This window comes from Nuphar pumila, chromosome 5, assembly GCF_984573655.1.
Source record: "Nuphar pumila chromosome 5, dmNupPumi1.hap1.1, whole genome shotgun sequence".
Classification (NCBI taxonomy): domain Eukaryota; kingdom Viridiplantae; phylum Streptophyta; class Magnoliopsida; order Nymphaeales; family Nymphaeaceae; genus Nuphar; species Nuphar pumila.
Window position 1 is genome coordinate 19651221 of NC_143253.1, and position 17692 is coordinate 19668912.

Consider the following 17692-nt stretch of genomic DNA (forward strand, 5'->3'; position numbering starts at 1 on the left):
ATAAATTTGTATATTTTGAAAGAAAATCACATATTTAGGAGAAAATTTTCATATTTAGGAGAATTTTTTTTTACATATTTTGGAGAAAAAATAGCATATTTGAGAGAAAATCATATATTTGAAAGAAAATTTGCATATTTATGAGGAGACATGCAAATTTAGTACAATATTTGCGAATTTTCAAAGTTTAAGTTTAATAGGAGGTTCACAATTTTGGTTATGCAGACTTCGTGAGGTAAAAAAAATGTTAATCTACATTTAAGTGAGTGTTTGCAATAGTCGACGAGCAAACAAATCTATTATGCAAGCCTCAGGAGGTCTGGTCGTATGAAAGGGTAAAAAGGTTATTTTAAATCAGATATTTGTGATTTGGGGCATATGGTGGATTTCAAAAATTTTAAGGCATTTCAAAAAATGTGTCATTTTTGTCGATTAGTACGGTTATTTTTTAATTTTATAATAGTTTTTTTCTAAAGTAGAAAAAAGTCACTTGTATTCTAATAAGCTAAAATTATTAATCTTTACTACTTTTTGAAATTTTCATTTGGACTTTTTTTTCCTCCAAAACAAATGACTTAATCTGCCCCTAATGTTAATAATTTTAAAAAATGTCACCAACTTTAAACCAATACGGTGTATTATGATAAATAGGGAAACAAGAAATCGGTGTCATCAAGCTTTTCTTTTCTTTTAATGTATCCAATCCAACTCTGAATTCAATTAACCATCACTGAGTTAGTTGGTTTAGCATTGATTAATTCCAGCTAGAATCCAACCCATTTACATTTTTAGTCAGAAAATTATCAACATTGCATGCTTACATGTTCATACACAACTAAATAGTCAAATGAAATGTGTTATTGTTAATTGGTTTTCTTCTATGACCGATCTTTACCTGCAGTCCATTTCTATGCTTAACCAGGATGCCGGTACTATTAAGTTTATTTAAGAATCATCTGCAATCTTGGTCATTACAGTTCAGAAGTAATTGAAAAGTTGTAATTCATAAGATTACTTGCTACTTAGGGATGACAGTAGACCGAGAAAAAAAGGGGTCCCGCCCCGACCCGCCCCGCCTCATCCTGTTTGGACCGGGGGATGGAGGACATGAAATGGTGATGGAGGTTAAAATCAAAACCCTTGCCCACATGCGGGGATGAACTTATGCTTTCCCCTGCCCCACCCATCCCCGTCCCGATCTCCACCTTGCCCCGCCCCATCCTGTCCCCAATCCTTCTTTAGGGATGGCAATAGACCGAGAGGAAACAGGTCCCGCACACCTCCCCTCGTTTGGGCCAAGGATGGAGGATATGAAACGGGGATGGAGGCGCGAATGAAGGTTAAAATCCAAACCCGTATGGGGATTGAGGCGGGGATGAAGGTCCTGATTTTGAGACAGGATGGGGGTGGAGACCTTGTTCCCCACCTGCCCCGGTCCACTGCCATCCCTATTGTTACTGTTCATGTCAATGTGAGTCCAATAACCCCATTTATGGACAATGAGGACAAATGTCATCACATCACATGCCACTGGACTTTTCTCATATGAATAAGATGCATTGACAGCATCTCATGAATTGTGGCTGCTTGTCCACACTTGTATTTTTATATTTATAGCGAAAAACCACCCTCAGGATCAGAGACCTAGCCGCGCTGGCTCTGCCTGTCGTACTCACGGTCGCTTGTCTAAGGAAAACCAAACCCTCCAAATGGTTGCTAGTAATGAACACGACGCATGCCGTGTCTTGAAAGTTGCTGCTTTTATCCTTTATTTATTGTGCAGGAATATCCATCACTAGTAGAAAGTAGGGGTGTCAACAGGTCGGGTTTGGTTTGGACCCAGGTGAAACCAGACCTGACCCCAAATTTTGGGTATGATATCGGGTCTGGACCTGGGTTTAATTGAACCTATCATAAGAGAAACCATACACAAACCCGTTAAGAACTACATGAACAAATGAACCAGACCTGTCCATACATGGTAAAATCATATTTTTTTAGCATTTTTATATTAAAAAATTACGTACGGGGCTTAATCGAAACTCGGTCAGGCCTGGGTCTGCTATAAAATTTCACAAATTATACCCAGGTCCATGTATTAATCGGACCTTCAGGTCCAGACCCAGGTTTTAATCGGGTCTTCTTATTTATCACCATACCAGACCCCATAGGGTTTGGTTCTGATCGAGTCAGGGTAAACCCAACCCATTTTACAACATTATTAAAGTATCAAAATATTAATAAAATACTATTTTAGTATGGTGTAAAACATATCATGACGTGTCACATGCATGGTGTGTCCACATGTTGTGTATGTCACCTGGACACGGGGGCCTAAATATCGTGTCCATGTATATGACATAGTTGAACCTTTGGTTAGAAGGTGGGCCTGGCCTGGTACCTAAACCTTTCATTGTTTAGATCATTTTTTTTTTCTATTACATAGGCTGGGTTTTCCAGACTCATCACCCAGGCCTTGTTCAAAGCAAATGGATCAAATACTATCAAACCTCTGATCCGGATTTGAGGATTTGTTTTCTGTTATGATCCTAAAATGGAGTTTCAAATAGTTATTTTGTTCAATTTGGACATACGTGACTGGAATATTTTCATATTTGAATTTGGATTCGGACCAAATATTTTATGTTGGAACTATCCAGATCAAGCGTGATCCAGTATAAATGTCTTCAACCAATTTTTACCTGATTACCTGATTAGATGATACCATGTAGGGCTGTCAACGGGTCAGACGGCCTAAACCAGACCTGGGCCTAACTATAGAGTGCTGGTCCAGATTAGAAGCTACCATGATAGGGCTTTCAACGGATCAGACCTGCACCATACCCAGATATCCAGATCTGACTATAGAGTACTGGTATGGGGCCTGGGTTCAGGTGCAGCCAGTCCTAGCATATGCAAAGCCATGCTCAGGTTTATATATGGACAATAAAAGCCAGACCCTAATTTTTTTTTTTAAATTTTTTGCATATCTTTATATTGAAAAATTGCATACATCAATTTCGTGGTATGAAAGTTTATAAACCATACCTGGATCCATATACTATTTGGACCTTGTGAGCCTATCTGAATAGTTAATAAGACCCATTTCATAATTACTGAACCCAGATCCTTCTGAATCCTATACAGGCTCGAATAGAGTTGAGTTCGGACCAGTAAACAGGCCTAACCATATAAAAATTGGGATTGGTAATTAAATATACTCCGTTAGATCTATTTGTGTCTAGACTTGCTAGACAACAGGGAGACGTAGATTCGTATTTGGATCAGCCACGATCTGATCCGGATGCGATCTATTGCACACATGACAACTCCAAGTACACGAAACATTCCTTCATTACCATCACCATCATCACCTCTGTCATTCTAGTATTTTACATCACCACCTTCATCATATTTAAAGTCCTCCCAATATTGTCATTGTCGGTGCGAATCAGGCTGATTTGTATCGTATGACTAAAAATAGATATAATGCTAACCTGAATCGGTTATTTTTTAATAAATATAAAAAAATGCTTAAAATAAAATTTTTACTATTATTTTAATTATTTTAACTAGTGTCATATTCTGATTGACACGGAATATTTTTTAATTGTTTTTTAGCTGATTCAAAACGATTCACTTGAGAATCGGTATCGCCAAACGATTTGATAGCCGATACTATTTTGACAACATTCTTCCTCCGTGCAAGGGGCCAATCATCATGACCGCCGATCACCATCATATGGCAAGCACTGAATGAATCTAGAGATCTATTTGTGTGTGCAGAAAATTTGAGCATTTTAGGAAAATGCATGAAAAATAAAAGGAAAATTTTCAAATACCTCACAAAAAGTGTTTGAGTAAGCAAAAACTCGAGAGTTTGCAAATGCCCATTAAATTTTTATTATTATTTAATCAAATTACCTCAATCTTAAACTAACGATGGATTATTCTTGGGTTAATACTAACTCATGTTTTGAAGCTATCACTTTACTGTTATAATTGAAAAAATAAAATAACTAGTTTGCCCTTATTCTAAAAGTATAAATAAAATAAGTTTGATAGTAGATGTATAGGATTGTCAACGAAATTTATTTAATATAAAAGGTTTATCTAACTACAATGCTACTAGAAACTCTTGACCTCCCTAAAAAGAAACAACACTAACCACTACACTTGTTGTTGGCAATTTTTAGAAAAAAATTATATAATTAATTTTAAACTGCAATAAGTCACTAAACCCAAAACAAATATTTGACAACTTTCAGATTAAAATGCCAAAATGCAGCTATTCATACTATACAATATGTTGTAAACTATGGAACCACATCTCACATTAAGCTCATGAATTGATAGGTCACACAACACCTATTAGTTGGGTTGACAGTTACTATATTTGACAGGTCAGGTTGTTAGCCAAAGCATAGAAGGTCCTCCTTGTCCTTGTAGGTTAAATGATTTGGACAGATGTTGTCCAACTTGTCTTGTGAATGTTGTGCAAGATTAGTAAGCAGGTACAGTCTGTTACCTAAAAACAAGGCCTCCTCTTATGTGAGAGAGAGATGCAAAATCACAATGAAAAAAAAGAGAAAAGTTTTCTAAAAACCATGCCTCCTCGTGTGGTAAAGGCATGTGGGTAGCATGGTCATTTTAATACATTTGAAAACAAAATTTATTAGAGGTAATTAAATTTGGGGTGATTTGATTAACCTAGTTAAAAATTTTGATGGGCATTTGCAAACTCTGAAACGTTTGGTGTGCATCATTTTGGGGGTATTTGAAATTTTTTCAAAAGGAAAAAAAGACTCACCGCAACAATGCAAACATGTACATACTTGCTCCACTCCTTTTTTGTGGTAAGCTTTCTTCCAGGTGCATGGGTATGGGGTGGTCTCCCTGTGTGTGGGCAGTGGCGTAGCTAGGATTCATGTGAGGGAGGGGCAAACAGGGGTGTAGCAAAAAAAAAAAAAATTTGGTGTGATAGTCGGGGGTTCGGGGGCAGCACTCCCGATTTTTTTTTTTAGATAAAATAAAAAATGGCTACAATTATTAATAAAAATCTATTTCATATGGACAACTCAAACTATTTGCTGCAGTCAGGGCTGGGCTAGGACTGTACTGGGCTAAAAAAATGGATAAAAATCTATTTCATATGGAATCAGAGCTGGGCTAGGAATGGGCTTTTAAAAAAAAATAATTTTTTTAACTGTTTCGGGAGGCAGGACTGGGCTACAGCCCATTTTAACTGTTTCGGGAGGCAGGACTGGGCTGTACCCCCCCAGCTCCGCCTCTGTGTGTGGGTACAGATGTGTGGAGTTTGATTGAGAGAATGTTTACCGTGCCTGGACAAGCTGAGCGACAACTTTCTAAGTGCATATGTAGAGCGACTCTTAGGGAGTGTTTGATTCGTAGACTGGACAATGACACTATATTCTGCCGAGTTCTGTTTTGATCCTGGAGCAATTAGATGGGTGAATTTGTCTAGTGTTTGCATCGACCACATTAGAACATTGCTGCCCATGTGTCCTGCGTTTGATTCATCATCGTGGACAACTTGGACACAAATTTTAAAACTTATGTATTTTGATAAAAAATTATATTATACACATAAAAAATTTAGATTTAGCATGCAATTCAAAAATCTAAAGCACATATGAAAATAGTAAAATATAAAAGATATAAAAAATTGAATTTAGCATCATTCACTCAATAAATTGTAAAAATTAAAATTAAAATACAAAACCCTTAAAATCTAAAGCATATTTGATAAAAAATCAGATCTATCACCATTCATCCAATAAATTGCAAAATTAAGGATTAAAATACAAATCCTTTAAACTCTAGAGCATATAAAAAAAATAGAGTTAGCATCATTTACTCAATAAATTACAAAAATAAGGATTAAAAATATGAATCCCCTAAAATTCAAAATATAACTAAAAAATCCAATTTAGCATCATTCACTCAATAAATAGAAAAAATAGGGATTAAAATATAAAACTTCTAAAATCTAAAGCATAAAAAAAAGATTTAACATCATTCACTCAATAAATTATAATAATATATATTAAAATACAAAACCTTAAAATCTGAACATATCTAAAAAAATTAAGATTTATGTTAAAAATAAATAAAGTAGCATCATTAATTTGATAAATTGCAAAAATAACGATTAAAATACAAAAGCCTTAAAATATAAAGAATATAAAAAAATGGATCTAGCAAACCCTGGTTCACTTAACAATAGAGAGAGAGCACCCTCAATGGTGCCGATGAGGATGCCACATCGTAGAGGTGTGTAGTGGTGATAGGGGGCGAGATGAGAAGGAGGTATCACCGCCCCCCTGCCCTTTGTTGTTCTTACGGGTTGTCCATCATCGTTCAAACATCTTGCTCCATGAGAAAAGGCAAAACGCGTATGGACACTGCCTAAGCATCCACGCTGGATATGCGAGACACTCTGTTCCACTGTCCCACGCGTTTAGTTTTTGCATGGGTGCATGGGCCCTATGATTTTTGGAGACAAAAAATAGTGTCTTCCCCCAATCAAATGGGTAAGGGGTGTTTGAATCATATATTGTATAGGACAACACATCTTATCTTGTAATGCTCACAGACAGAACATGACGTATTGTCCTGTCCTATCCATGCACTATAAATTTCTTCTCGTGTGTGTTGGCCCTCTGCTGTTCTGCGGAATGGCACATAACGTACTGTATTTTGCGATTTTTCCCAATACGCATTTTTGAAGAGACATTAAAGGCTTTAGTGGTGCTTTTGAAGTGTTGCTAAAGACCCATCACACTTTGGAAGCATCAGTAAAAGCTTTATTTATGTTTTTTAAGTGTCACTAAATGCCAATTGCACTTTTGAAGTATCATTAAAGGCTTTAGTGTTGCTTTTGAAACACTGATAAATGCACATTGGGCTTTTAAAGCATCATTTTTCCCAACAAACTCCTTTATCTAGAAATCATATAAGAAGCAAAGGCAGGAAGCCATTAGCAAACGTATGTGTGAAGTAAAATTTGTGCATTTTGTTGAAAATTCAAGTATTTAGACATTTGAGAAGAAAGTTCGCATGTCAGAGAAAGTTCGCAAAATGTGAAAACTCGCGCGCGTATTTAAGACAGAGAAAAAAAGGAAGGGTTTTGGCGGGAGTTTGAAAACCACCCATGAATTCCGGAAAGGATTTTGCCATCCGCGACCGTCGGAGAGGAAACCGTTGCTCCTCTAACTTCTTTCCCTTACAAAACCAGAGCAATTCAATCTTCCTCATCAGAAACCCTAAAATTTCGGAATATATCTCTTCATTCTTGCCGGAGAAGCAAAATCCTCTAAATCTTCTCTCTCTCGCGTTCCTTCTACGGTTTCAAATCGAAGCGATTCGGTATCTCTGATCCGTCATCGCGGCTTCTGACTCTGAGATAATGCGATCCGTGGTTCGGAGGATGGGTCCTTTGCGTAATTACTCGGTATGAAATCGAAAATCCGTTGCGTGCGCTGTTCTCTTGGTTTTCATGGGTTTTCAGAGTTGATTTTGTCGACATTAATCTAGTTTAGGGTTTTTTTGGGGGGTTTTCGTTAATTTATAGGATTTTGTGGTCAGTTGGATTAGATTTTTCATGATGTATGATTTTTTTTATCGAATTCTAAGGGCACGTCTTGATTTATTAATGCGGCTTTCTGTACTCATAATTTTGTTTTTTTCCTGGTGTTTTTTTTTTCGAAATTGATTCGACTTTCTATTGGTTTTCGTGGGTTTTCAGGGTTGTTTTAGTCGAAATTTATCTGATTTAGGTTTTTTTTGTGTTTTTTTATGTAAATCATGGAATTTTTGTGGTCGGTTGGACCAGAATTTTAACAATACATGATTTTTTTCAGGATTTTATCGAATTTTAATAGCCCTTGTCTTGCTTTGTTTATGAGTCTTTCTGCATTCGATATATATATATATATATATATATATATATATATATGGTGAAATTGTCTTGAGACAAAAAATTACAAACCAAAGGGTAATTTCATTGGAAATTTAGCACCCGGTGGTTTGTAATTTTATCGAGTGTCATGTTTCGGTTTGAATTATATATTTTCGTTGTTGTTTGTGAGTAGGATTAACTTGAAATTCATATCATCATCGCTAATACCATCAAACAGAGTATATTATTGAAACGAAGATGAACTATTGCTTTAATGATTTCCTTTTTGCTTCTATTTATTTTTCTGTTCTTCCTTTCTTTCTATTATAATGCTCAGCGCAGTGAATGTCTGCTTTATGCTTCCTTTGTGATTATTTATTGTGGCGATAGCAAAGGGTTTCTTGTCATGAATTCTATGTCGAATGGTTGAAATACATGGATCTTCTTATGAAAAAAGTGTCTTCATCATTGGATTTTTGAAAACTCAAAACAAAAAGATTTGTTTATGAAAGATGGTGTCTTCATTGTGCACAACAGGGAGACATTGAAGGGACATGCTGATTGGAAGTTCATTTGGGTTAAAATGACTCTGTTTGTCATGTGTAAGAGTGAAACAACGTCAATGTTTACAGTTCATATGTTTTTCAGGTGTTTTTGTGCTGGGGGAAGTTTGTAGTATTTATTGAAACGACACCAATTTCCTTTGCTGCATCAAACAACAATTTTTGTTATTTTGTATCTTTGTTTGTCCTGATTTGGAAAAAAATTAATGCCCAGTTGTAGTGAGGTTGCATTGCTTGGAATGGGTTGCTTACGATTCTGGCAGAGCAGATGGACCAGCTTGATGACAAGCCCCAAATGGTTGTAGGTCTTCCTCATATAGAAGTGAGTTACTCTGTGAGAACTTTTTTCCTTCCCTCTTTTGAATTAAAACATGATTAGCAACTTGTCCTAAGAAGTAATGTAGCAAATTCTTCTTTGATATCATTACAATGCAATCCTAGAATATATTATCCTCGAGGTGAGATTTTGAGCCATAGCACTGTCCACAGTTGCATTTTAGCACATGAATGTTTGAGTTGAATTTTATTACTATTGTGATTATTATTACTTGTTCGTTGTTGTTTTTTATAAAGCTGATATTTGCTGATGGTTTATCATACTTTTTGATGATGTAGATGGGTCCATTAGATGACAGATCAGACCTTGAGTTTGAAGATGAGAGTCTTGTTAGCCCTGCAGCAGTTTCTAGAAAGATACATGATTTAGATACAGGTCCTAGTGGATCATTTTCAAGTGCTACACATGGGCAAACGAGCAATGGAGTATTCAATAGCATACGTATTATGATATTTCAGTCAAAACTCAACATACTCTTGCTTTTTGGCCCAATTGCTGTCTTGGTCCATGACTTAACCCAACACAATGTAAGTCAATTTCTTTCTATTACTGTTCTTATTGTTGGCATCATTGTCATGATCACCATAATTGTTATTGTTGTTTATATTATTATGTTTCCTAATTCTTGAACTTCGAGTAATGCTTGTTTTTTTTGGTAGAACAAATCCAAATTTCAGTATGCTTGGTTTAGGGGAATCTTTTTTTTTTCAAACAAAACCTTGGACAGAATTAAATCCTTGCTTGGTCTTGGGTATCTTTTTAAGCTTCTATTCTATGGTGTGGGATCCTCTTATTTCTTCATGAATCCTTTATATCTATTTAATTATTCTTTTCTTCTAATTTTTCCTAAGCATCTCTTTCTCATGTAACTGACTAAAGTACGCATTCTGATGTTACAGGGATGGGTCTTCTTTTTCAGTTTGTTAGGCATAATTCCTTTGGCTGAGCGTTTGGGTTATGCTACAGAGTAAGAAGTTTTAAATATTTATGAAATTTCCTTTGCAGTTGCATATATAATTTCATTGAACTTATTCAGATTGGTTTCTTATCAAACAATTATGCTGTCTAATTTGTAAGAATGATTTTTTAATGCAGGCAACTTGCATTCTTCACTGGACCCACAGGTACATCTTATTTGATAGATCTATGTTGGATAATTTGATATTTTTTAAGATCTAGGTTTTATTTTCAACAGTTTTAGGATAATGGACACTTTCTTTCTGATAGTCAATCTGAGGGAAAGCACCAGATGGGATTTAAAGGCGAGATCCCATGGTTAAGATACTGCAATTCTAACCAGTTCAGATATCTTATTCAACCCAGAGAATGGGCAGTTGGAGACAATAAATACCTTGACACGTATTAAGCCAAATACCAAGTCACTGAGGGCACACAAAAGCACTAGAGCACAAGTCTGACAGCCACAAGAGAGAGCACATAAAAAATATATTTTTTATTAATACAGTGTTCTTAACAAGCATATATCACAATGGCCAAGATGCCCTCATATATACTTATATACACACACACACACAAAGAAGAGAGAACAAGAGGAAAATAACTAGCCGTTAGGCTTGCCTAATGGTTAGCTCAACAACTAGTTCAAAAATAATAATAAAATAAATACAACAAAGTACATTTAATATCTTACATTATAGATAATATATATATTTATATATGTATACAAAGCATATATATACATATATGCATTGCATACACATACTAAAGTGTGTATATATATATATATATATATATATATATATATATATATATATATATATATATATTCCTGAGAATATCATTTAGCAACTAACATGACTTTATATTTTTCTAATGATCCATCACTTTTTGTCTCAAATTTAAACACCCACCAACATCCAATCGTCTTTTTATCTATATGCAAAATTTGAACATCCCAACTTTTGGCTTTGTGAAGGGCTTCTAATTCTACATTCATGGCTTCAACCCTTTCTAGTATATCTTTGGCTTCAATATAAGATGTGGGTTCATGAAAAGAATTGATAGATTTAAGGCAACCTCTATAGCTTAGTGAGAAGGATTCATAGGAAACAAATCTACTTGGTGGTCTAGAGATGCATTTGGATCTTCTAATGATAGGTTCTTCTACCACTTAATTTTGTATATATTTGTCCAGGGCACATGGAGGATTTTCAATATTGCATCGAGAGTAACATTGAAGTTCGCACATAGGCTCAACATTATTGGATAAAACTGTGAAAGTATCTTCAACAAGATACTATGATCAAAACCTTAATATTCTTCATATAAAAAACATGCACAATAAGAACACTTAGAACACTTGTGCACAAAATCACAAATCAATCTCACAAATGCACTAAAAGAATAAATAGCTTTATTGAATGCTTGGGCTTTGACCCAAAGCCATGAAAAAAATACAAGGGGAGAGGTCCTTATTTATAGGGCAAGAGAGAGCCTTGGGAGGGGCTCCACACATATTTGTGACTGTTGGAGGGGGTCCAACGACTAGTGTGTTGGCCCCCCAAGGTAAGGTACATTGTACAAATTAATAATAAAAAAAAAGATTTAAGAAAAAAAGAAATTGCAAAAATAAATTACAATCATATTCAAGAAATTGAATATGCGTAAAAAGACTAAGCTACCCCTATGACTACTATTAGAAAATATATATTATATATATATATATATAATAAGTAGATACACATATATATAATATATATTGGTTTACATGATTGATTACATAATTTAACACCCCCCCTCAAACTTAGGGCAAGATGGCCGATAGTTTGCCAAGGAGGAAGTTGAATCGCAGAGCGCACAACGCTTTAGTGAAAATGTCTGCCAACTGATATTCTGACGTTACATATGGAATATCTATTACTCCTTTTAGATACGCTTCACGAACATAATGACATTCTATCTCGATGTGTTTAGTCCGCTCATGAAAAGTGTGATTTTTAGCAATATAGATTGCGCTCTTGTTGTCACAACACAGCTTGGTGGGCCCTTCTACTGTGATCCCCATGTCTTCTAACAACTGATGGATCCATACAATTTCTATGGTAGTAGTTGCCATGACACGATATTCAACTTCAATCGAGGATATAGACACTTTTTGTTGCTTCTTACATCTCTATGAGATCAACGAATCTCCTAAAAACACACAAAAGCCAGTGGTGGAGTGACGGTTATTTGGGTCACCTCCCCAATCAGAGTCAGTATAAGCAATTAATTTTAAATTAGAAGAAGAGGACAAAAACTCTCTTATTTAGAGTACCCTTTATGTATCTTACGACTCACAAGATGACACTCATGTGGACTGATGTTGGTGCATGCTGAAACTGGCTTGCAGTATGCACTGCATGCGAGATATCTGGTCTGGTAATACTTAGATACATCAATGATCCTACAGGCTGTCTGTAGGGAGTAAGATCTGAAAGAAAAACACCATCATCAATCTTCATTTTAGCTCCTACTATAACTGGAGTTTCATAAACCTTTTCATCTGTAATACCTGACCTGTCAATGATCTCAGAAGCAAGCTTAGTTTGCGATAAGAAATACCCTCTATGAGAGAATGCTACTTCAATGCCCAAAAAATAAGTTAGAAAACTCAAACCAGACATTTCGAACTTATCTTTCAAAAATATTTTTATGCTCTTAACTCTGTTAGAATCACTAACCGTTATGAACATATCATCCACATATAATAGCAAGATCACAATTCATGCATTGAATTTTCTAACAAACAAAGCATTGTCAGTAAAACAGGAAGAAAAGCCATTTTCTAACATTACAGAATTAAACCTATCATACCAAGTCTTGGGGGCTTGTTTTAAACCATAATGTGCTTTTCGAAGGCGAAGCACTTTCCCTTTGGGAGTCTCCATTCCTGGTGGAGCATCCATATAGACTTCTTCATTTAGATCGCCATTTAGAAAAACATTTTTAACATTCATTTGATAGATGTTCCACTTGTTGATTGAGACAACAGTTATCAGACATCAAACACTAACCATTCGAGCTACAGGAGCAAAGGTTTCCTCATAGTCAATCTCATATTCCTTACTATACCCCTTTTCTACCAACCGAGCCTTATATCTCTCAAGAGATCCATCACTCTTAGTTTTAACCTTAAAGACCCATCTGCACCCTATTGTTTTCTTACCCTTAGGAAGGTCTTGAAATTCTCACGTCTTGGCTCTTTTCAGAGCTTCGAGTTCATTTTCCATTGCTACTATCCATTCAGGACACTTTCGTGGTTCCTCAAAGTTTCTAGGTTCTATGTAAGAATGAATGACACTAAGACATGCTCTATATTTAGGTGAAAAAGAATCATATGAGATGAACCTAGATGGAGTTTTTCTATGTCTTTTGGTTCTACAAAGGTTCTCCTCACTTTGAGGAACAATCCTACTAGCATCGTCATATCTTTCAGGAGCACTTGTAAAGGTGTTTCTATCTCTATGAGTATAGGTGATGGGATCTCTAGGTGGTACTACATTAATATGTGGATGAGATGGGGAGAGCAGAGGAGTGATTTCCTCGATTTCAATATCACTTGAGTCATTCTGATTTGACTCATCATCACTAGAATCATCGTCTTTAGCCAGAAGATCAAATAGAAAGGAATAATCTACATTCTCATCATGAGATTCAAGACTTTCGAAACCACTAAGATTTTCCAAAAAACTCACATTTCTGGAAACATACAATTTGTCATTTTTAACATCATAACATTGAAAACCCTTTTGGGTTTCAGAATAATCAAGAAAGACACAAGGAATGGCCTTTGGAGAAAGTTTGTCATTCTTATCAGTAAGGACAAACATCCAAAACCCCTTAATCTGCTATAATCAGGTTCTTTCTCGTATAATTTTTCAAATGGGAAAATCTTGTTTAAATTTTTTGATGGAAGTCTATTTATGAGATAGACTAAAGTAAGAGCTGCCTCAGCCTAGAGTTTCTTTAGAATATTTTGCGAAATAAGCTAGGTTCTAATCGTTTCAATGATATGCCTATGCTTTCGTTCAACTAACCCATTTTGTTGAGGGGTTTTTGGACAAGATTTTTGATGGAGAATACCAAAACTTTCAAGATAACTCTTGAATTCGTTTGAAAGGTCTCCAGAGTCGGACTTAAGAATTTTTAAATTTCCATTGAATTGATTTAAAACCATCATATGAAAGGTTTTACTTGTTGAAAAAACTTCATGTTTATGTTTAATAAAGTAGAGGTCTCATTACAAAATTGATTCTTGGGAACTTAGAGAAAATCAACGTAGTAGAGGTCTCCTCTCTCAGAGCCTTCCCCAATCAACCTCCTGGACCGGCGATCCTGTATCCAACATTTATTAGAAGAGAATTTTATATCGCAACCATGGTCCGAGAGTTGTGAGACCGAAAATTTAAATTAAGTTTTGGTATAAGACAAATTTTTGGAACAAAAAAATCTTGTTTTTCAAAATTGCCTATTCCTTTAATTTCAAGAGGTGTTTCATCCGCCATTGAGACAAAAGATGGAAGAGTATTTTTAGAAAAATCGAAAAGAGAACAAACACTTGGGGTCATGTGGAAAGATGCACCGGAATCTAAAAGCCAAGATGTCTTACCGAGAGGTGAAGAAGATGACATGGCGGCTCCGGAAATGCCTCCCTTGAGAAGAGATTGTAAAGCTTCCACGATTTGTTGAAGGGAAAACGACCCATTTGATGAAGATGGTCGTTCCTCCGGTTGGGGTGTCATAGCCATTGCAAGTAATTTTTTTCATTTAGGGCAAATGGGTTTGATATGCCCCGATTCTTTACAAAAATGATAATTTAATTTGCTATAGCCTCTTTTGCCATATCGATCATTTCCTCCTTGACCTTGATTCTTGAAATGAGGAGGTTTGTAGGCTTTCACATTATTCTCCAGTCTTGACATGACATTTACCCCTTCACAATCTTCTTGAGTAGAAGAGGTAGCAAGAATGCTAGGATTACTCTTACTAATCCCCATACGGGTCTCCTCACCACTTAGTTTAGTGATTACATCTTCAATTGACAGAGATGTGAAGGCGGAGAGAAGGGAGGACCAAATTTGTTCAAATTCGAGTCCAAGTCCATTTAGAAAATTGAAGAACCGATCTTACTCTAGTTGTTTGTGTCTTAAATTACTAATACTTTTGAAAATGTACCAAAATGCATAGTTAATCCAATCGATTTTTAATGGAGTTAACTGAATATGATCTCTCTTCTCAATTCTTACTTTAAACCCCAAACTACACCTTTGGACGGCTACACAAACCAGCAAAATACAGCAAAAAGAACCACAATATGCTGTACAAAGTCACAAGTATGCAGTATAAAGCCCAACCAAAACAAAACTAGCTGAACCAGCAAACAAAAGCAACCTCAATCTATGGATGCTTGATTCACATGCAAACTAGCATCAAATTTGAACAAGTGCACACTAAACATGCTACCGACCAAGCATTCAAAATACTTAACACTAAATCTTGGCAAAACATATATAAACCAGCGTGCCAATAGCCACAATAACCAAAATACAAGTTACTGCCACCAATAACACCCCAAAATGATAAAACTGCTGTTGTGTTGACGTGTTTTGTTGAAGAAATCAAGAAAGAATAAGGAGGATAGAGCCTTCTTGGGAATCGGCAGCCTCTGTATTTTCTTAATGGGCTGCGGTAATCCATCATTAAACTTAATAAGGTTACAATACTTTTTACATGGACGAAAATGTCTTGTATTAGTAATACATATTACGTTAGAATATAAAACATATAAAACACGTGAATGACTATGGGATATGGATCTTCTATTGGATCCATATCCGATCCATATTCTAATACCCTCCCTCAAGCTGTGCATGGGATTGAACCATGTGCAACTTGTTCTTCAGATACCAAAAACGGTTACTTGTGAGACCTTTTGTGAACATATCAGCAACTTGGTCTTCTGAAGACACATAAATCGGTTCAATCTCTTTGTGCTTGGTCTTCTGAAGACACATAAATCGGTTCAATCTCTTTGTGTTATCTTTTGCCTGATGAAATGTTGGTCGATCTCAATATGCTTAGTATTGAACGCAATTTGTACATCACTTCTATTATCACACATAAGTGTCAAACTTGAGATATTCTCTCCCATCTCTGTAAGTAGATGCCTGATCCAGGTCACTTCTGTTGTGGCAGCTGCCATAGATCTATACTTTGTCTCTGTGCTAGATCTTGCCACAACCTTCTGTTTTCTGCTACTCCATAAGACAAGATTTCTCCCAATAAAAACACAGTATCTTGAAACAGACCTTCTCTCATCTAGATTCCCTGCCCAGTCGACATTTATATAGGCCAATATGTTATGTTTTGGTGTTCCCCACGAAGATTGTATATATGTGAGTCCATCGCCCACCGTGCCTTTTAGATAACAGAGAATACGTTTGACGACATTCATGTGACCAGTCTTCGGTTCATGCATGAACTGGGATACTTGATTAACAAAATATACAATGTCTGGTCTAGTAAAAGTAAGGTACTGCAACATGCCCACTAAACTGTGATACTTGCTTGCATCAGGATATAACTCACCATCACAAATATTGAGCTTTTGATTGACAACACTGGGGGTAGGCAGAGGTTTGCAATATGTCATTCCTGCTTTGGCCAGAAGATCAAGAGTGTATTTGTGCTGAGTTAATGACATTTTTCCATCCTGTCTGTCTACCTCTACACGAAGAAAATATCTCAATTCCGCATGATCTTTCATTTTGAATCGCACACTTAATAGAACTTTAATTAGTTGAATGTGGTCTCAAGCATTACCAGTGATCACAATATCATCAACATATATAAGTAAGAAAACCATAGTAGTATTGTCCCTGTATATAAACAGAGAATGATCTAGTTGGGAACGAAAGAAACCGTGGTTCTGAATCTCTAAGGAGAAGCTTTCAAACCATGACCTGGAGGCTTGCTTCAAACCATACAAAGCTCTGGTTAATTTGCATACATATTCTTTTGGATCTCTCTTTGCATAACCTTGAGGTTGCTCCATGTAGACCTCTTTCTTTAAATCCCCATGAAGAAATGCATTTTTAACATCAAACTGACTAAGGGTCCACCCATGTTCAATTGCCCGGCCAAGTATAATGCGAATGGTTCCCATTTTCACCACTGGGCTGAATGTCTCATCATAATCTTAACCGTATTCTTGAGTGAAACCTTTGGCAACAAGTCGTGCCTTGTACCGTTCAATGCTATCATCCGGTTTATATTTAATCTTATATACCCACTTTGAACCAACAATATTTTTATCTAGAGGACAACCAACTATCTCTCATGTTTGACACTCATGAAGTGCCTCGATCTCCTCATTCATCGTTTCAATCCATTTGTTAGATTGAATAGCTTGACAAAAACCAAGTGGTTCCTTGTGTTTTTCAATTTTGGATAGAAAAAACTGAAAATCCATAGAAAAGTTATCATAACTAACACATTTTTCAATAGGGTGCCTTATCCTGCCTGATCTTCTTGGTGCCTCTCTGTTATTAGACAATGCCTCGTGTTCTCTAGCAGGTACATCTGTTTGCTCTCTGGGTCTCCTGGTATAGACATTTCCTTTGTATCTCAGACATTCTGTTTGTGATGCCTCATCTGAAACCGTCTCACCATGTATGCTTTCAGGAGCCAAAGTAGTATGTTTTTCGGCATGTGAAATAAGTTTAACACTAAGCCATGGATCATACCAATTAGCAACTGCGTTGGTATGTTCATGATTGTGGTCTGCTTTATTTCCCAGAAAACTATTTTCATCAAAAACAACATTTTTGGAGATTCTAATCTTCTTATTGGTAGGATTATAGCACCTGT

General features: G+C 36.0%; 1 protein-coding gene across 1 annotated transcript in view; it reads left to right on the top strand.

The window, feature by feature from the left end:
- Positions 1-8752: 8752 nt before the first annotated feature.
- LOC149837021 (vacuolar cation/proton exchanger 2-like) overlaps positions 8753-17692 on the top strand; it is a 39344-nt gene continuing 30404 nt past the window's right edge. The window contains exons 1-4 of the mRNA XM_090007951.1: positions 8753-8806; positions 9100-9348; positions 9721-9788; positions 9917-9945. Of these exons, the coding sequence (XP_089864077.1) occupies positions 8753-8806; positions 9100-9348; positions 9721-9788; positions 9917-9945 (400 nt within the window). The remainder of the gene's footprint in view (positions 8807-9099; positions 9349-9720; positions 9789-9916; positions 9946-17692) is intronic.